General features: G+C 43.6%; 2 protein-coding genes across 3 annotated transcripts; both read right to left on the bottom strand.

The window, feature by feature from the left end:
- Window positions 1–386: 386 nt before the first annotated feature.
- On the bottom strand, window positions 387–6,774 carry cpeb1b (cytoplasmic polyadenylation element binding protein 1b). 2 transcript variants are annotated; one of them, XM_076998366.1, is made up of 12 exons: window positions 6,620–6,774; window positions 6,128–6,296; window positions 5,040–5,231; window positions 4,306–4,523; window positions 3,949–4,198; window positions 3,709–3,822; window positions 3,540–3,629; window positions 3,027–3,163; window positions 2,698–2,896; window positions 2,511–2,605; window positions 2,008–2,088; window positions 387–1,721 (listed from the first exon to the last, which is right to left on the bottom strand). In XM_076998366.1, exons 1-12 carry the CDS (start codon window positions 6,632–6,634, stop codon window positions 1,611–1,613), a joined length of 1,671 nt encoding a protein of 556 aa, XP_076854481.1. In that variant the 5' UTR covers window positions 6,635–6,774; the 3' UTR covers window positions 387–1,610. The 2 variants fall into 2 exon arrangements, with proteins under 2 accessions (XP_076854481.1, XP_076854471.1); XM_076998356.1 differs by having other exon boundaries at window positions 3,525–3,629.
- Window positions 6,775–9,443: 2,669 nt separating this feature from the next.
- rbpms2b (RNA binding protein, mRNA processing factor 2b) lies at window positions 9,444–14,899 on the bottom strand. The gene is made up of 8 exons (XM_076998377.1): window positions 14,766–14,899; window positions 13,175–13,252; window positions 12,643–12,681; window positions 12,360–12,422; window positions 11,643–11,793; window positions 11,107–11,252; window positions 10,433–10,515; window positions 9,444–10,261 (listed from the first exon to the last, which is right to left on the bottom strand). The coding sequence occupies exons 1-7, from the start codon at window positions 14,817–14,819 to the stop codon at window positions 10,450–10,452; spliced, it is 597 nt and encodes a 198-aa protein (XP_076854492.1). The 5' UTR covers window positions 14,820–14,899; the 3' UTR covers window positions 9,444–10,261; window positions 10,433–10,449.
- Window positions 14,900–17,910: the final 3,011 nt, after the last annotated feature.

The raw sequence follows: 17,910 nt of genomic DNA on the forward strand, positions 1-17,910 counted from the left end.
TTCCTTTACAAACATTTGTAAAAGTAGACTGCATAATACTTCATTTTACTCAGGGCAATGGGACTGAAGAGATCACAGCCATCCCAATACATTTGCATATATGGAATGAAGTGAACGCCTACAGCCAATCTAAAAAGGATACGTAGTTAAACACACCTTCCTAGCTTAGATTTTTAAATACTCAAGTCCTCCCTGTAGAACTAATATCAAGAGGCCATAAAAAGATCAGACACTAGTACACCAGTGTGGGGAAGCAGTGCCACCTAGTGGATATTGATGCTACTCTCCAACAAGACCCTCCCAAGTGAGAAGACAGGACTTGCTTGCAAACATGAAAAGGCACAAGCATTGTCCATGCAAAAAGCAGAAACCCCAAAGAGAGACAGTTTGAATGCTTAAACACCTTTATTGTGCCCAATTACAGAACTAAACTTCACAGCAGTAAGTACAAACAGACCACATTGAGGTAGAATACAGGGGGATGGGCAGCTGGCCTTGCCAGACTCAGCATAAAGTTGATCTGAAGAAATGAGTCCCGTTTCTGAACACAATATTGCATCAGATAGTCCTGGATTTGATAAGCAGTCTGCATCTGGTCTACAGAGGCTCCAAAAAAAAAAAAAATTGTACATTCCAGTGAAGTTTAGCCTTGTTACATTCAACAAGCTGCTGTTGGCACTCAGTGGGTCAAGCCCATAGCAATACCTGCTGACACTCCAAATAAGTGATTAAAAACCAACCCCTTTCCAAAGTGCAAATTAAAAAGTGCAACAATAAAACAGTGCAATCGACGGCCACTTCTGGTTCTGATTAAACGCGACAAGCTTGTCTGAAAACGTGATGCAACCCAGTAAAAAAAGCATGGCCTTCCAGGAGCATGCACTAAAACGACCTGGGCTGATGACAGGTACACTACGCATAAACCCCTTGTTCCACTCAAAAAACAAAAAAAAACAAAAAACAAAATGTGGACAAAGGAGAAAACCACTCCGGAGAAACTGTAGGAGAGGGGGAAACTGAAATTAAAAAGCCAGTAGATAGATTACTGTTCAACCTTTTCCATGTAAGGACTTAAAAACCTGTTATGTAAAAATTTGTAAAAATAACTGCGTAAAATGTCTGGAAGATGAAAATTGGGTTTCATTATGCAGCTGTGTTTATAAAGTAAAAAGAAAAAAAAAATCCCTGCCTACTGCAATGGGAAAAGCAGCTAGAAAGCAGAGAAAACCCATTTCAAAAAGGCACTGTATGGCTCTGGGCAGAGAGCGGATGAAGTGTGCATGACTGCTCAAAAAAGAAAAAAAAAAAAAAAAAAACCCCAACTGGGAAAAGGGAAAAAAAAAATCATGGCCTTATTCTTCTCACCCCAAATATTCCAGGGGACTTAATTGTGGGTCCCTGCAACCCCTTCATTTCACTGTGCAAAAGTGCCAAAGTGAACAAGCCAAAAGATAAAAAGGGGGGAGGGGAGTGCCAAAGTGAACTTTCTACAGTGTTCCCACAAACTGGCGCTCACTGGCGTGCGCCCTCTACAGGGCTGGAGCTGCACCCTGGGAACCAGGTGTGTAGGTCTGGGCAGGAGGACGGCACTGCCGCACCAGACGGGGCATTTAGCTGGAGTCCCGGTTCTTCTGGTTCCGCATCAGAGGGCGATGGTTGCTGAGGATGTCCATGGAGTGCTGCCAATGCCAGCAGGAACGGCAGTAGTACTTGAAGCAAGCCTGTGTGCACCAAGTGTGAGGAAACCCCGGTCAGCTCAAACACGAAACCCAAAATCAGCCAGATTTGGCCGGCAGCCAGAGAAAATATTAAAGCCCACAAACCCAGTCCCTGTAGAGCTACTGGTGGTAAATCAATTTGTGTGGTTACCTTTGATTGCTTCAATAAATTTGGATCCACGCTTAGTGTTGGACTACAGGTGAAGGTTGGCCATTAAACTAAGCCAAGTGTTGGTGTTCAATGTTTTATCTGCCTCCTGGGCAACAGGCTGCGGTCTGAATGCCTCACCTGGTCTCTGCAGAAAAAGGGTCCTGGCTGACGACTGCACACCTGACACATGGAATCCTCCAGATATGGGTCAATTTGGACCTGCAGGGTGAACGCAGCTTCAGATTAGGGTACAGATCAAGAGAGCATCACGTTTACTGCTGTAGTTGCTATTGAACATCCTGGAGCAGTTCTAGACGTCTGTACAATATCCCCATAGGCTTACAGTGGAGTCGGAGGGCATCCAAAAAAGTCTTAATGAAGCAGTGTTTAGCACGCCAAAGTCAAAAAGTACTTCACATACCAACTCCCAACATTCAACGGCTACGGGGAGACATTTCGAGCAGTGCTGGAAGTCTGGTCACTTTAGTGTCTAGGCTTGCTAAACTGCTAGAATGTGTGAAATTGGTCTCAGACAAGCTCATTAGACTCCACCCACTGGCTTGACCATGGGAAATTTACTCCCCCCCCCTCCTCTCCCAGTTCTGACACTCACCAAGACACACTGCACCTACAGCACGTACCTTTTTTGTGAACTTTGGGGTCTTGATTTCAACAAATGCGGCACTAACAGCCTTCAGATAGCTGCGCTGGTTGTTGAAGGTGACACGGCCAGATCCTGAGGAGAGAAGAACACAGTTTGTACTACAAATCCAGAAAGATTGACAGACACCATGTCAAACACTGACCACAAGCAAAAGCAAGTCTCACCAATAGGATACTTGTGCTTGTCCGTGTCGATCCCTGCATACATGACTCCCCCGAACAGGTCATTCATGATGCTGGCCAGGGCCTCTGCATTGAGCATGCCATGTAAAGCCCCCACAAACACAGTGTTACTGGGGTCCAGCCTCTGAGAAGGGCAGCGCACGTAGTTGCTGTCCGAGATTACCCACGGGATCACCTGCACCTGGGTGACGGGGAGACAGGAGGGCTTATCACCACACTAGTCACTGCTGGGAGAGCTGGAGTAACTCAAAGCAAATGCAATTCATTTCTTCGGGGTGTGGGGTGGGTGAGGAGGGAGGGCACATGCTTACATCCTTACAGCGCATCCGCCTGCTGGACATTTTGAAGTAGTACTCGCTGTAGCCCTCGGGGTGGAGCAGGTCCTGGGTGCAAGCTTGCAGCAGGCCCCGCACGGACTTCTCCGCCTCAAACACCAGATACACGTACCCTGCAAGACGCACAACTCAGCCACTGTGCACACATGGCAGTGATGGGGAGGGTTGGTGGTGGTTAAAGCTAAATTAAAGAGCCTTTTGAGACCAGTATCATGCAGCACCAAGAAAATCCACAGGAAAAACAGTCAGCACTTTACTCAACAGCTGAACACATGTAGGCTCCTATTGACCCAAGTGCAAAATGACATCCCCGTTATCCTTTAGGCATTTTAGCCTGTGCACAGACCAAGTGAGTTTGCTGCTACACAAAAGTTGCATATCATATTGGCCATGACAGTGTGTGTCACCCAGCCCTGGTGCCAGTCACCTCAATGTGCAGGAGGAAATAAAAAGGGACCTACCCACTTTCATTACCTTTGGGCATATTACCTTTAGGGGGGCAACGTGGATGTTTGCCATCCTTACCAGGCCACTCCACACTCAGCGGGCCATAACAGTTAAAGGTGTTGATCAGGCCGGCTGTAGGGAACAAACGACACTTGGTTAAGAGAACAGGAAAAATGTTAACTGCTTTAAACAAGACAATAAAGAGCCCCACCCTCGGTAATATCCCATGGAACTCCTCCGAGGAAGACCTTGCAGGAGTACACAGGGCTTTTATAGTTCCTGGAGGGAAGTTGACCGCTCCATGTGAACGTGGCCTCATTAATTGCTGTTTATTCAGAGACAAAGACAAATGACAGAATGAGCACCTCTACTACAGAAAATGGACATTGGTTTATTACATATAGCTCCTAAAGCATAGAAAAGTAAAGGAAAGTAGTGTCACAGCACGCACATGCAGCCTGTCTGTGGAGTCTAGCCTCCCTCTCGATGCTGAAGGGACCGTCCGGGGCCTCCAGCAGGTCCCAGTTAGGCCAGACCGATGCTCCAGGCCAACGGCGGGACAAGCTGTTGCCTGGGGTGGCGCTGGGTGGAGGGGTCAGGGGAGAGCTGTCGTGGTCCATACGCGAGCCAAGCCCCAGCTTCAGCGGGTCTTTCTGCATGCTGGACATGAAGGGCATGGAGGGGGAGATCCTCAGAGAAGACTGGGGGGGGTAGAAGAACAGCAGGTTATACAGGCATTTAGGTTCAACATCTCCATTTGGACCATCTTCAACAGCACCACATGCATTTACAGGCCCCTCAAACTCACTAGCAGGTCGGAGAGGTGATCGGAGCCGGAGCTAAAGCCGCTGGTCTCTGAATCAACAGGGCTGCTGGAGTGGGAACCAAGCAAGGAGCGCGAGTTCATGCGCGCCAAGCCCGGAAACTTCTCCAGGAAATCAGAAGGCCCGCCGCATGACTCGTTTGAGCTGAAGACTGGAGGCTTGTTGAGGAGTTGCCCCAGAGGGCTTTCCAGGAGCCCAAGCACTGAAGAACAGATGCATGTTGAGAAACCAAGAGTAACTCATCTTTAAAATAATTACTCTCCCAACAAAACTCATATCAACACAAGTGATTCCATTAGTGTTATAGGGCCTGGACATCTTGAAGCCCTGAATAGCCATGTCAATATTTTCTAGAACATCCAATGAACAGCTAAGGTGCCAAGCTTACTGCCCCATTACTAACAGGAATAGGCAGAAAGTAAGGCAGGCAATCAAGACAAGCCCTAACTCATTTTGAACTGCTGTTCAGTTATGACCACTATTCACTACTGCAACTTGGTCAGCAACTCAAATTAAAGCATTAAGAAACTCAACACTAACCTTATTCTGATTAAACATTAGCATCTAATAGGACTAAGCCATGGGAAATGCAGAACAGAAAGGCAAAAATAAATACATGAATAAATAAATAGGTTATGACATTTCCACTACAAAAATGGAAGATAAAACAAGGAATTGGTCAAGACCTTAGACAGGAGCTGCAAAACATTTCACTCACTGGAAGCATTGCTGTTTGGGATCACTGGCTCAGAGTCCTGGCTACTCCATGGCCTCTCCCAGCCGGACAGACTGAGAGACTGCAAACCCAGGCCCAGCTCGCTGACGTCAGGCAAAGCCCGCGACGAGTCCTGACAACTGCTGGGAAAAAGCATCTTGCTCCGGACCGCAGACAGGTCCGTGTCCGGACGGTCTGTTGACACGGCCCAGAAACAAAAAGTAAACTACTCATTCATTCATACACCCTTGCATGCACATCAGCTGACGGTATAAACAGCAGCTCAGCACAGACCCAACACAGCCATTAGAGTGCAGTGATAAACAGCATCTCCCCTCCACGCCCAGGCAGAGAATGAATCTGCAAGCTGGCAAGCCAGAGAGAATGAAGCTGCAGCAGATGCCATGCGACCCCCCCCCCCCCCCCCCCCCCCCAACGCAGACGTGATCCACCCTGCATGTGAGCCAGGCACCGATGCCCTCACACCCCCCTGCTAACGACATCAGCCCCTCCAGCCCCTGCTCTGCTGCCACACCACCAAATTCCTGTCATTCTCCCGACAGCAAACAGGCAGAGAAGCCCTGGCCATCCGTGAAGCCCTCCCCCAGGTCGGCTGCGCTTCCAGACGGCAGCAGACGGAGCAAACCAGAAGCGGCAGGACGGACGAGTAGGGGTGGGATAAAAACTAACGAATCACAGAGTAGAGGCAGGAAGAAGCCATCTTGGCGGAGGCTGATCAGACATGTGATCAGCACCCTGTCTGGGCTGGCCAGTGGCCAACTGCTCACTCTGGGCCTGATTCAGCACCCATGGCAACTTAACACTGCATGACCCACGTAGCACTACACGTATGAAGCATGACACGAGGGCTACACAGACTGCAACACCGCCAGGAGGATGAGACACTAAACATGACCATGCAGAACTCACTTCAGCCACAGGCTAACCTGCAGTTAATTCATACAATACAACATTTGAATGGACAAAAGGAGCACAAGCACCAATTTTAATCACTGATGTTAACATTACTTTTAAAAAGTGCTCCACTTAAGTTATGCAGTACTTTTGGCTCATTCTACAGGAGACGTTACCCATCAAGGACTCCCGCTTGGCTCTGCCACTGGGAGTGGTGCACACCCCAGTGAGGTCCAGGGAGTTGCCCAGCATGGTATTCATCCTGCGGAAGACGTCTGCATTGCTGCATGTTGACAGGGCAGGGGTTTCTGAATCCCAACGACCGAGGGCTCTGGGATTATCTCTCTGTGAATTTAAAACAGTAACATATACGTCGAAGTAAGAGGTCGTGGATGGTGAGGCCTTGCCAGCGGGCTCATTTTCGCTCACGCTATACAACTCGGTATAGCCTACTGTGACTTTTTTTAAACGGTCAAACATAAGGAAAATCACTGGTTGAGTTATATGACACGATATAAAATTAATGAAATTGAGTCAACCTTTATTAACTGATAATATAATCCTAACACCGACCAAAATGGTTCTAAAACCATAAATTTCCTGGTTCCTTCTTGCAGTATTACACGAATACTCAAAAAAATAAAACTTGCTTAACTGAATATACTTACCAGAGAAAACGCCATGATAGAATTATCAAACAGAATTATCTAAAACACCAACAAACTTCCCCTCAGCATGAATCTACTTAAGTCCTCTAACGAGATTATTTCTCATTGAGAACATCTGCTCTTGGCTCCGTGTAACGTCAGCGTACCGGGGCCGCGCGGCCTGGCGGACTGACCAATCACGGGTCACGCGCTAATGAGCCCTCAATAAGACGCACGTGGACGTGTTTTGCTTTATGGTCTGCAGTGGGGACGCATTTTCTAAAAGGCGAGAGTTTCGGTTCCGCTTTACGGTAACCGTCAAGCGCATGAAACGCGTACTGTCGAAACTACCCGAGGAAATGCACAGGTCAACGATGATGCGTATGGATTAAGTGACGAGCTAACGCTAAACCGGCGTTGGCTTATTATTCAAATTTGCCGACCCTAAAACTTCATTGCAGTTGCTGCATGTCGCCGCTAGATAAGCAAGTATCGATTAGTCTTCACAAGCAAAAGCGCTTTTGTGCACAACCTTGGGAAATGTGATTAAATTGTTGACTCATTTATAGTAGTGCATACTGATGGTTTACTGAAACTGAAACTGGCTCCATTTAATGGTAATAGATGCAGTGTGCATCAATATTTTAATTTACAATAAAAACATGGAATTATGTTCATCCCTAAATCCTCTACTGCATGGTGTTGCCATATGCAGTTGAGTTGCCAACTTTATCTTGGTTTTAATAAAAATCTAAATATAAAATGTTACTATTTAATTAAGAGGGTGTGGGAGACTTCTACTTTGACAAGAACAGTAACTTTTGACATGACATGACCAGCAAGTCCATGTTTGTACCTCCTTTTCCCATTGACACGCCACACTGAAGTTCATCACCTGAAGACTCCCAAAATCCACTAATTATTAGAGATTTAGACCGTTTCTTGAAGGAAAAAAATGTCATCAATAATACCAGTTTAGATGCTCTAAGTTTTGTATTAAATGGAAAATTTTAATTGTTGCCACATTGCAAATTTATGCAAATATGGAACGTATTTGTGCACCTTGACTTATGTAGTAGTAGGCTATTCTGAGACTATGCTTACAACTTTTTATTACATAAAAAAAAATATTAGCCTGATTATAAATTTCACCACAGGAAAGCATAGGAATTGTATACTGCATTTTGGCTGTATAGCCAGTTTACATATGATGCTTTCATTCTCAGAAATGATGAAAGCCAGCACATTTTATGTTAGAGGAAAGGTAAACACAAAGCTGCTCTTCCACAAGAGCAGATTGAGGATGAGTTAGAGGGCCGTGATGAGGAGAATGAACCTGAATGAGAGTTGTAACAGGTCAGAGTCAGGTACAGAAACAGGAGCAGAACCAGGTTGAGGTATTTTATAATAAAAAGTAATAAATGTTTCATATATTGTGACATTCTATCACAATCTTTAATATCATGATTCTTTATTTTACATTTCACTAGGTGGGCAAGAGAGATGTGGCATGTCTTAATACAGGCGTACCTTACCTTAGATCACCAAATAAAAAGTATAATTGTTTTAATTTAACAGTTTAAATATTGGGTTAAATATATCACTATATATAATCTGTATTTCCTTGGTCAAATTTTCAATAAAATTATTTTTATGAAAAATATGGGTTTTATAGTACTTTCCATAACTGCGCATTGTTGCATATGGCAACAATTTACCAACTACTAGCCCCCCCCCCCCCCCCCCCCATTTTTTTACATTTCCATTAAAAAAGCATTTTACATAGTTAAAACACATTAAACAATTTTTATCATGGTTAAATAATAATTCATACAGTAGAAGGTAAATGTGAATGTATAAAGAATATATGTATTCTAGAACATCCCAAAATAAATAAAATAATTGACATTTTACATTACATGAGTGAATGATCAAATATCAAATCTTTAAAACACAAGGACAAAAAAAATCAAGAAAATTAGCATCAATTTATCAGAAACTACATTTATCGTGTAGTTTTCCTCGCATTCTTAGTATTGCGAAAGCTTTTGGCTGTAAAACTATTTTCGTCAAACTCCCAGTATCAAATCCACAAATCAGAAGTCTGTGCACAATTACGCACCCAAGTGTCCATGATGAAGCTGCAGTCACACTTGCTTGAAGCCGACACAGCGGTCTACATCCAGTGTCATTAAAATGCACATAAAAATACAAGTTCTTTTACCCTTCAATGTCATGTTCACGCTGTTTAATAACATTTTGATGTCATATTCAAGTATATGGCAAAAGTGCAAATACTTTTTCGGTGTAGAGGAACCACGATACCGCAGTAAATATCACCACCTTCTGGAGACATATGGGAACTGCAGCAGCGGTTTAATCTTGACCGACAGCAAACTTGGCTAAGAAACTATAGCAGCAGCTATTCTATACGTTTATCAAATGTATGCCGATTAGTCGTTGCACAGAACTGAACTGTAGCCTATCTTGGCACTTTAGTTAAGAAATACGGTTGTATTTTATTTTGTTTCCAGAATGAAAAAATATTTACCGTTCAGCTATACTGAGAAGACCTACCCCGCCGTTAGGCGTCACTAGCTCCCAGTATAAGTGATGTGTAACGTATTTCTTATTCGTATTGTTGTATTAAACCTCTATACAGGTCCCAGTTTGGAGAAGCACTCTAGATGAGGAAACTTGATACGTGCCACGATGAAGGCACAACTGCAAACATACCGTGTTATGCCGTTTGATCATCTTTGCCTACAACACGGTGTTTATTTACTTCTATTGCTAGAATTAAAAATATTCCCCCTTTACAGGAAAAACAAGCCAGAGCAAAATGTAATGCATTTACATTTTAATACTGTATTGTACAATAGCAGTTACAGAAGAATGTTTTACAAATAAATTTCTAACATCAATATTAACCATTACTATAATCCACATTAAAACTCCATTCATGCGTCCGTTTTTAGCACATTACACTGACTTGTCTAACAAAAGGAAGCGGTTCAGTTTATACAGGGGATAAACAAACCCAGTAAATATCAAAAACGTTAACTTAGATTATTTAATTGCACATTTTTTCTTTTTCATTACAATCGACTGCATACTCGGATTGTCTTTTCGCATTTTGGCAAGGCCATAATATCATTAGGGGGACAAGCTCAAATCAAGATATCTTCTTAAATAAGATCTTATGCTACTAGGGAAAGTTTGCACAAGGTGTATGGCACTGCCCCAACCTGTCAAAAAGGACAAGTACTGACTTATCGCAAAACAAGGCCAACAATCCAAACAAAATGAAGGGGATTACCCCCAGAGTCACAGGGGGTGGGTGGGCGGGGTGAAGTGTCAGCTGACTGGTTCATACCCTGTAAACCCCTATACAGAGTTCAGAGAGCAGCCTTAGTTTCAATCTTCATTATAACTTCAAAAAATTCCATAAAAGGAACAGTAATTATGCAAGTGCTACTACAGCAGTGCCATCCGAGCCTTGTGTTTAGCATATAGCTGGCATGATGTCTTCAGTCTCAGCGTCGTCCTTGGACCGGTCCCCAAGGAACAGACATCCATGCTGCAGGACTCCCAGTGAGCAGGGCTGAATCAAAATGTGGTCTGCAATGGGTTTACTCCACTTGAAGTGAGCATTGTTCTCATCTATAGGGAAAGCAGAAAAGTGACACTCAAGTTTCTCCAAGTGTTAAACGAGTGTCAAGTAAAAGAAGCTTAATCTTCATGAGCATTACCAGAGTTGCATAAATACATAAACACCCCAGTGACCAGTTACAACACACTGATGTAATTGTACTATTCTGAGTGAATACATACAGGGGTGTTTAACATGTTTAACAGAACTGCCTCGATTTCCATCCAGGTTGGGATGACTCCGAAGTAGATGGATACCAACGCATCTATAAAGGGGGAGGGGAGAAAAAAAAAAGTCTCACTACAGTCCCAGAAAAATTCTACACTTAAGTACACAATGTTGCAACTTTTATAGACATTACAGAAACTACACAATTTTGCTTAAATTTAATTATTGTACATGAGATCACCTGCTAACCAGCGTGTCCGATTACCCTGCGATTCATGGCACAAATGTATTCTCATATATACACACACACACACACACACACACACACACACACACACACACAATTCCCATCATACAGGTGGAGATTGTGTGTGAACTTGTCAGCAGAGTTTCGCGTAGGGTCGACCAGTCTATGCATCAGTCTAACCAAGTCATTTTCAAAATGGCTATGAAAGCATCAAGTCACATTCAAGCTGGGCCTCATGGGTTGAAGGCTTCAACCTCATTTAACGTGCCACTACAGCACTCCTGGAGAAGCAGGCTGGGCATGAGGCAAAACCACGACATAACATCTCAAATCAGCCACAAAAACAAGCTGGCTGCATAGACAGATCATAGTTTCCTCTAATAGGTGAAAGGAATAATGGTTTTGGAGCTGGGTGGGAGGCGGGGCAGGGGGCGGGGCTACCTGGGCGTGGAGAGCAGCCGCTGCAGCAGCCGCAGGGTAGGTGAAGGCTGCGTGAGGCAAACCAGGGCTCAGCTCTGCCGTGTAGAGCGGGTATGGAGACCAGGCCTCTGGAGATGCAGGGATCAGTGCTGCCCCCGTCAGGTCATCTGGGGAAAGTGCACACAGCCAGACAGGACTGGAGCTGGATGTCTAGATTACAACTCTGGGCCCAAGTAGCCTCTGCTTTACAAATGAGTCATTAAAGCTAAACAGAATGTGTTGGAAATATATCTAGATAGGTGACGCGATAGCTCGGATTTATTCGGCACATGAGAAAAAAAATAGTGGCATGTGAAGTGAAATACAGAATTTGAACATGTGCAACCTACAAGGTACTGAGTGGAAGCAGCCCATTTCTCCAACACTACATGCATGTGGTGCAGGTGAATTAGTCTGTTCCTCAGCTGATAGTTCTACACGTGCCTGGACAGTATGCACACGCTCGTGTGCATGCGTGTGTACACAGTGTGTATGCTACAGCGTGGCAGTACACTTACATGGGTCCCGTGCTATGAAGTGTGCTCCTAGAGCTGGGTGGATATTTGTGGGATTCGGGGTGCCCATCAGCTTACTCTTTGCCATCTTCGTGTTGGCTTTAGCAAACTCTAAGCGGAGGGTCTGCGGGTTTTCAGGGTCAAACCGAACCCCCTGGGGACACAAGGTGGTTCAGGGGGGTGGGGGTGGGGTATGGTAATAGCAATAGGCTGTACCCGAGACCCTGGCAGAAACGGCAGTAGTGTGCAAAGCTGGTGCCACATGCAAGTGAATGTGCGATCGTCACAGAAAGGCTAGTATTGGTGTCGGCACGACGACACCACACCAGCTACTGTGCACAGAGGTTTGCAGGAAAGACTGTTAGTTCACAGAAAAATGGGCGATCAATCATTTGCCCAAATTACAGTGAATGCCCAGCAGAAAGGACAGACTAATGTATACCAGCAGGATTACCAGCTATGAGGTTCAATTGCTGTTTAGGTCTAGCTAAACAGCTGATTCATGAACCACAAATAGACACCTAACACATTGACAATAAAGGCATCTCCCAAAATGGTGAATCTTAGCCTAGGATGGGTTGCAGTTATGTTTGACTACCAGTGACACAATCACTATTAAAACATGTAACAAAAAGACCCCACAGAGTTCATGCAACCACTACTGTCCATCTGGGAGATCAAATATTTCAAGCCATTGCTTACAGATGAGTGGACCCTTACATTTAATGCATTTTTCGCTGCTTCAGCACCGGCTCGACTGTCAAAGGTCACAAATCCAACAGGCTGAGAAAAGAGGGGGGGAAAGGTAGGTTTGGCTATTGCACTTCCACCAGCACTGCAATTAACTACCACAATCGGAGACCTTAATGTAGAATCAACAATAAGGTAAGTTCCACATAACATTCAACACCCCCAAATTACTCCAAGTTAGTCGTACACAAGACAAAAGCCCCATACTGTATGCACTACCACCAGTGAGCCATAATAGCTGCTACTGTCTCACCTGCTTTGATGTCAACTTAATCAGTGAACCTTCATAACCCTGAGAAGAAAAAAAGAAATCCAATTAGGGCTCATGAAGTCACACGCTTGCAGAGGAGCAGCAAGAAAAAAACCCCAACCCAGCATTCCCCATCGGAAGTCAACCCAATCAACTTCTGAAAACCAACCAGTGGATTCGGAAGAAAAGACTGACTAAAAAGACCAAGGCATTTTATGTCTTGAAGTTAGATCACAGGGATGCATTCCAATTAGGCTTCAAGGTTTATTTGCCATGTGTGATGTGAACAAGCACATTTAAAAGTTAGACTCCGTGCTGCCATAAATTAACTTTATGGCCTATTAGTAACATGGACATTCTTGTGATTAAAGTGATGCAGCGAAGTGACTCATGCATTCCAATTTTATCACACCCAAGAACACATTCTTAGTGTATTTATAAAACACTTCAAGCATCACAAGCCACCTGTGAGAAGAAACGCCAGAATTAAAAAGATAAAATAGCAAGGGGGAGAACTCCCTAAAAATGCACTCACCTTAAACGGTCTAAACAGCAGATAGAGTTCACGAGGTTTGATGTCCGTTGGCAGACCACTGACGAACAGCGTTCGAACCTGGGGATGGGGTGAACACACAGACATGACTTAATGGCCAAGACTGTAGTCTCAGTTCAGGATTAATAAAATGACAGTTATCTGGCAGATAATCTGCAGATTTAGTTCCAGACTACACAGAGAACAAAGGGCCTCACAGCATACAGGCTTGGATTATTGATTTCTTGGTTTGCAAAAGAAACTTCAATGAACATTGCAAAATGAATTTGCCAAAACAAAGTGTAGATGGCACGAGAAACAAACCAAGACAACACATTTACAACCGATCTAGTGCCCAGCACTAGATGGAAATGTTTAAATTCAAAGTCTAAGAAAAACACCTCCAATTAAAAGTCAAAAGCAACAACCTCAAACAACTAATGTCTAGCAGACACTCAAGGAAGAAACATTCCAGCTCCGGTGACCAACCAGGCTTTCATCTACTGCAGGAACACAAAGTTCAACGCAACTCCCCACCTCGGAGTGCCCTGCTAAAAGTGGCGACCAAACCATCCTGAAGACAGCCAGGTTCATTCCAGTCTCTAGGGAAATAAACAAAAAGCGCAAACATCCACTTGTTGGAGCTCAGCGGGAAGCTCGGACCTACAGCGGTCTGCTGGTGGAACGGCGATGAACAACAACGCTCAGCATGGTGCCATTTCCTTCCTGTGTACGGCTGCTTTGTGGCCCGTGAAGCACGGCCATTCTCCGAACTCATGTCTTACCACACCCCTCTCCACTACCTCAACCTACAAAGTCAGTTCAGCATGTGTGTGGTTCAGCACATATCACAGCATGCTCAAAGGAAAGGTGAAATGGGGCTTTGAGGAGTCTCATTTGTGGAGTCATATACCAGTGAAGGTATTTCCCCCTGTCAGACAGGGAGGGGAAGGTCCTGTTTAGATGTGGCTACTAGGCTAATGTTAATATCAGTGGTTACTTTAAATCAGATCCTACGTCCACTCCACCTTTAACATCTCAGAACAACCTAGAGGAAGATTAGAGTCTTGATGAAGGACAAACATACAAGATCAACAAATTACAACTCCAATGAACCTCAGTGTGATTACAACAAATCAACATGTACACAACTTCACATAATTACACAAAATGTGAAAGCTTGAAACGGAACATAAATGTCCAGCTGCTGTTCTGTACTGGAATCATAAAGCAAATCATTTTAATATAATGACCTACAAGATTGAAAAGCCTATGCGTCCACCAATATTTAAAAAAACGCGTAAAAGGGAAAAATGGGATGCACCACTAAAGCAGCTACACAGTTGCACGACAAACATATTTTTAATATATTACACGTCAAGTACCCCGAGACTGTTTCTCTTACAGTACTTTGACCGTAAACTTAAACTATTTCGCTATAACTCTGTTAAAGAGTGCGCATATTGCAAAAACAAACTTCTTGGAGAGACACACGCTACATTTCGCACTGGCGCAAACATTTAACCTTCAACATGGAGTGTTACTTTTATAAAGTAAAAAACAAACTAAACTGCGTTTAAATCAGAGTTCTTACCTCTTCTTCGGTGGAGACGTTGTTGTTTGGCTCAGAGTCAGATTTGATACTCATCTTAGAGGTAAACTTCAGACACCCAGAAGACAAGACAAACTTTACTTTTCCGCGTTGAAGTGGGTCCAGAAGTGTGGTTGGGTCTTGGTTGCGGTTCGTGACAGACTTCTGAGAATTTGTGCCAGGGTGAGTTAGTGCCAAACCGAAACGGACCCTGAAAAGTAGCAGGTGAAGGAACCGAACTGAGGTGATTCAGTGGGGTGGTGCACGGTGGGAATGAGACGGTGAAAGAGGTGGCGGTTCTTCTGCTCTACTTCGTTTTAGACATTCAATTTAACAAAGCAGGAAAACGTCGGTAAAAACCTGTGCCATATTGCTCTACTCGCTAATTAGAGCATCAAGTAAGATGTGGACGGTTTCAAAGTCGTAATCACGACCGAGAAAGGTTACAGCTGGTGGAAAACCCAACCCCTTCATCAGCGCATCAACGTCTTCAGAGGAAACCATGAACCGATTGGAGAAGATTTAACAAATCCACGTTCTCCTTTTGACTGGATACGTATCGGTTTACACTGTACGCTAGTTTTACAGTATTTGGAATTACAATGACCCTGAAAAATTATTAATCAGATAAATGTGTAAGGTGTAAGAAATTACTATTCTCACACCATTTACTAGAATATTCTCTCTTAAGTTCTCTCTTGTTTCCTGGTGGGCCTAAGACTTTATGATCTATAGTAAATAACTTAATTATCGGGTGGGGGTAGTTTGTGTGTTCTTGTTGGTTGTTGTTCGAGGGTGTTTTTTCAAACTATTTTGCCATATTTCATTATACATTAAAGGTGACAAAAACTGCCATTTATAAACTCATGTTCATCGAAACTCAAGTTCAATGGTTGAACCAGTAAATTTAATAACTTAAGAGATAATATATTTTATATACTACACATTATATAAACTTATAAACAGTTTTATAAATAATTTTTTTTGTCATGTGGGTGTAGAGTTTGTGTTTCATTGTTGAGGTTTAAAAATAAGCACAGTAACCAAACCAAGATAATAATGCCACTAGAGATTGTATTATCCGTGCAAGCCTCTTGATAAGTGACTTGTGCATTGATTGGCTGAGTGGAGTACTGTGACAGAAAGAACGGGATTGGCATTAACACTAACATAGCAAAGTGACACTCCAGTGGGTATGACAAGGCACTGTCCAGGACAGAATTGATCAAAACTTGCTTAGTCATGAGTTTTTTGAGTGATTAAAGTACTTATCTGAATCCTGAGGACCAGATAACAACGTTACAATTCCACCTGTGACCACCATCATGGCCCAGCATGGGAAAGGCCTGATGTCCCCTGCATGTTATCGAACTAACATTTCATTTTCTTTTTTCTCCTTAGTTTTCATCATACTCTCCCACACAAAGGCTTGAGTTCCATGATGAGGCTTCCATGTTTCATTGGAGAGGAGCAGACCCTTTGTCTCCGAAGCCTCCACGCTGCACTCCTCTGCCCTACGCCTCAATGCACCCATCCCACCATATCAGCGTCACCAGGCTCTGGGGCATTTAGCTAGGGCTCTATATGTCCTCTGTGCCTGTGTGCACGTCCACCAACCTACAGTAGCCTCCACATCTTCAGCTACTTGACAGGCAAGCGGACCCCCACATCTATTTAATATTTTATTTTAATTGTGTTTCCCAATTTCTACATAAGGGATTATAGTCCATATCTCATTTTGTCCTGGCGACAAATCAGATCAACACTGTTTTCGACTAAACATTTAAATGATAACTACTGTGTTGATTGTCAAGCAGGTAGTCAGTGTTTCCAGGTCCTTTATGGGATGTTATTATGTAAAGTGCTGTTGGGACAGTTGTAATGGGCAGTTCACACAGTCACTCTTGTGCTGGTCGCTCCACTGTAACATCCGTGTGATGCCCAAGTGTGATGTATGTTCCTTTTAGCCTCGCCTTCAAACGGCCTGTCACTCATGGCTAAGGACACAAAAACACCTCTAAAAAGTCACTAGAGTTCATTCCTTCGCTCTCAGCGGTTACCCCTCCTCCTTTTCCCAATAAAAACAAATCCATTGCCAGAATTAGACTGTGTTTATTGTTGATATGGGATCCAATAAAACAAGAGCAAACTGAAATATGATCAGCAGCAAAGCAAGAAACAATATCTATAATTTCCTCTTTGTTTCTTGGGAACGTCTGAAGTCTGGAGATGCTGAAATGGGAGAACACTGTGTCCTAATTTTGTCTAAATGTCTTCTGCTTCAGCCATTTCAGTGGTGACGACCCAAGACTCAGATGTAGTTTCATTTATTTTGAATAAGCTACCTTACTGTAAGTGTCTTGCCCTACAGAGAGCATGCACAGAAACATCATTCCCAGAGCCTAAGCTCACAGGACTTGAGGTTTGAGAACTAATTTGTTTTCACATCCTCCCTTATATTTTCTGAACTTCAGCTCTGGTTTCCTGTTTAGATATGAAGAATGGAAATAAAAGGTTACACCATTAACACAAAGGGCAACATATTCCCAGAGCAACCAGCCCCACTATGACAAATAGAGCTACCCGAGAGAACTGAATGAAACTTTGCTAAAAGCAATCCTTTGTGTCATCGATGTTCATTGTTGCGCTTACAGTGAACGACCCATAATTATAGTAAATATTCACACATGAATACTGGAGTACTTGTAAATTAGTTATGGCTCAAGGTAACTGTTTCTCTGAAAGTTTTGGAATGGCTTCCCCATGTTCAGGACTCCCTGCTGATGAAGTCACAAAAAGTGAAAAACACCACTGGTTTCTCACCGCTGGTTCTTCTGTTATTGGAGTTGGCACAGTTGGAAAATTGCGATTAGTTGTGTATCTAAGTGCATTGTGAGAACATCTGAGCATAAAGCACTCGTTGGTGGAACATCTCTAATCCTGGCTATGTTTCTGAGTGAATTTAGTCTGTAACCTTTGGAAGTCTAACTACTTCATCAACATCAAACCTGGAGCTTGTATATATAGCTACTTCTGGAGGTTCCACTCCTCCCCACTACACCAGACTTGCAAATCATGTCCACAGAAACAGACCAAAAGCAGTCAAAAAGAACTAATATCATTAAATATTGAGAGGAGGTTTGGAGAT

Source organism: Brachyhypopomus gauderio, chromosome 1 (genome assembly GCF_052324685.1).
Source record: "Brachyhypopomus gauderio isolate BG-103 chromosome 1, BGAUD_0.2, whole genome shotgun sequence".
Classification (NCBI taxonomy): Eukaryota; Metazoa; Chordata; class Actinopteri; order Gymnotiformes; family Hypopomidae; genus Brachyhypopomus; species Brachyhypopomus gauderio.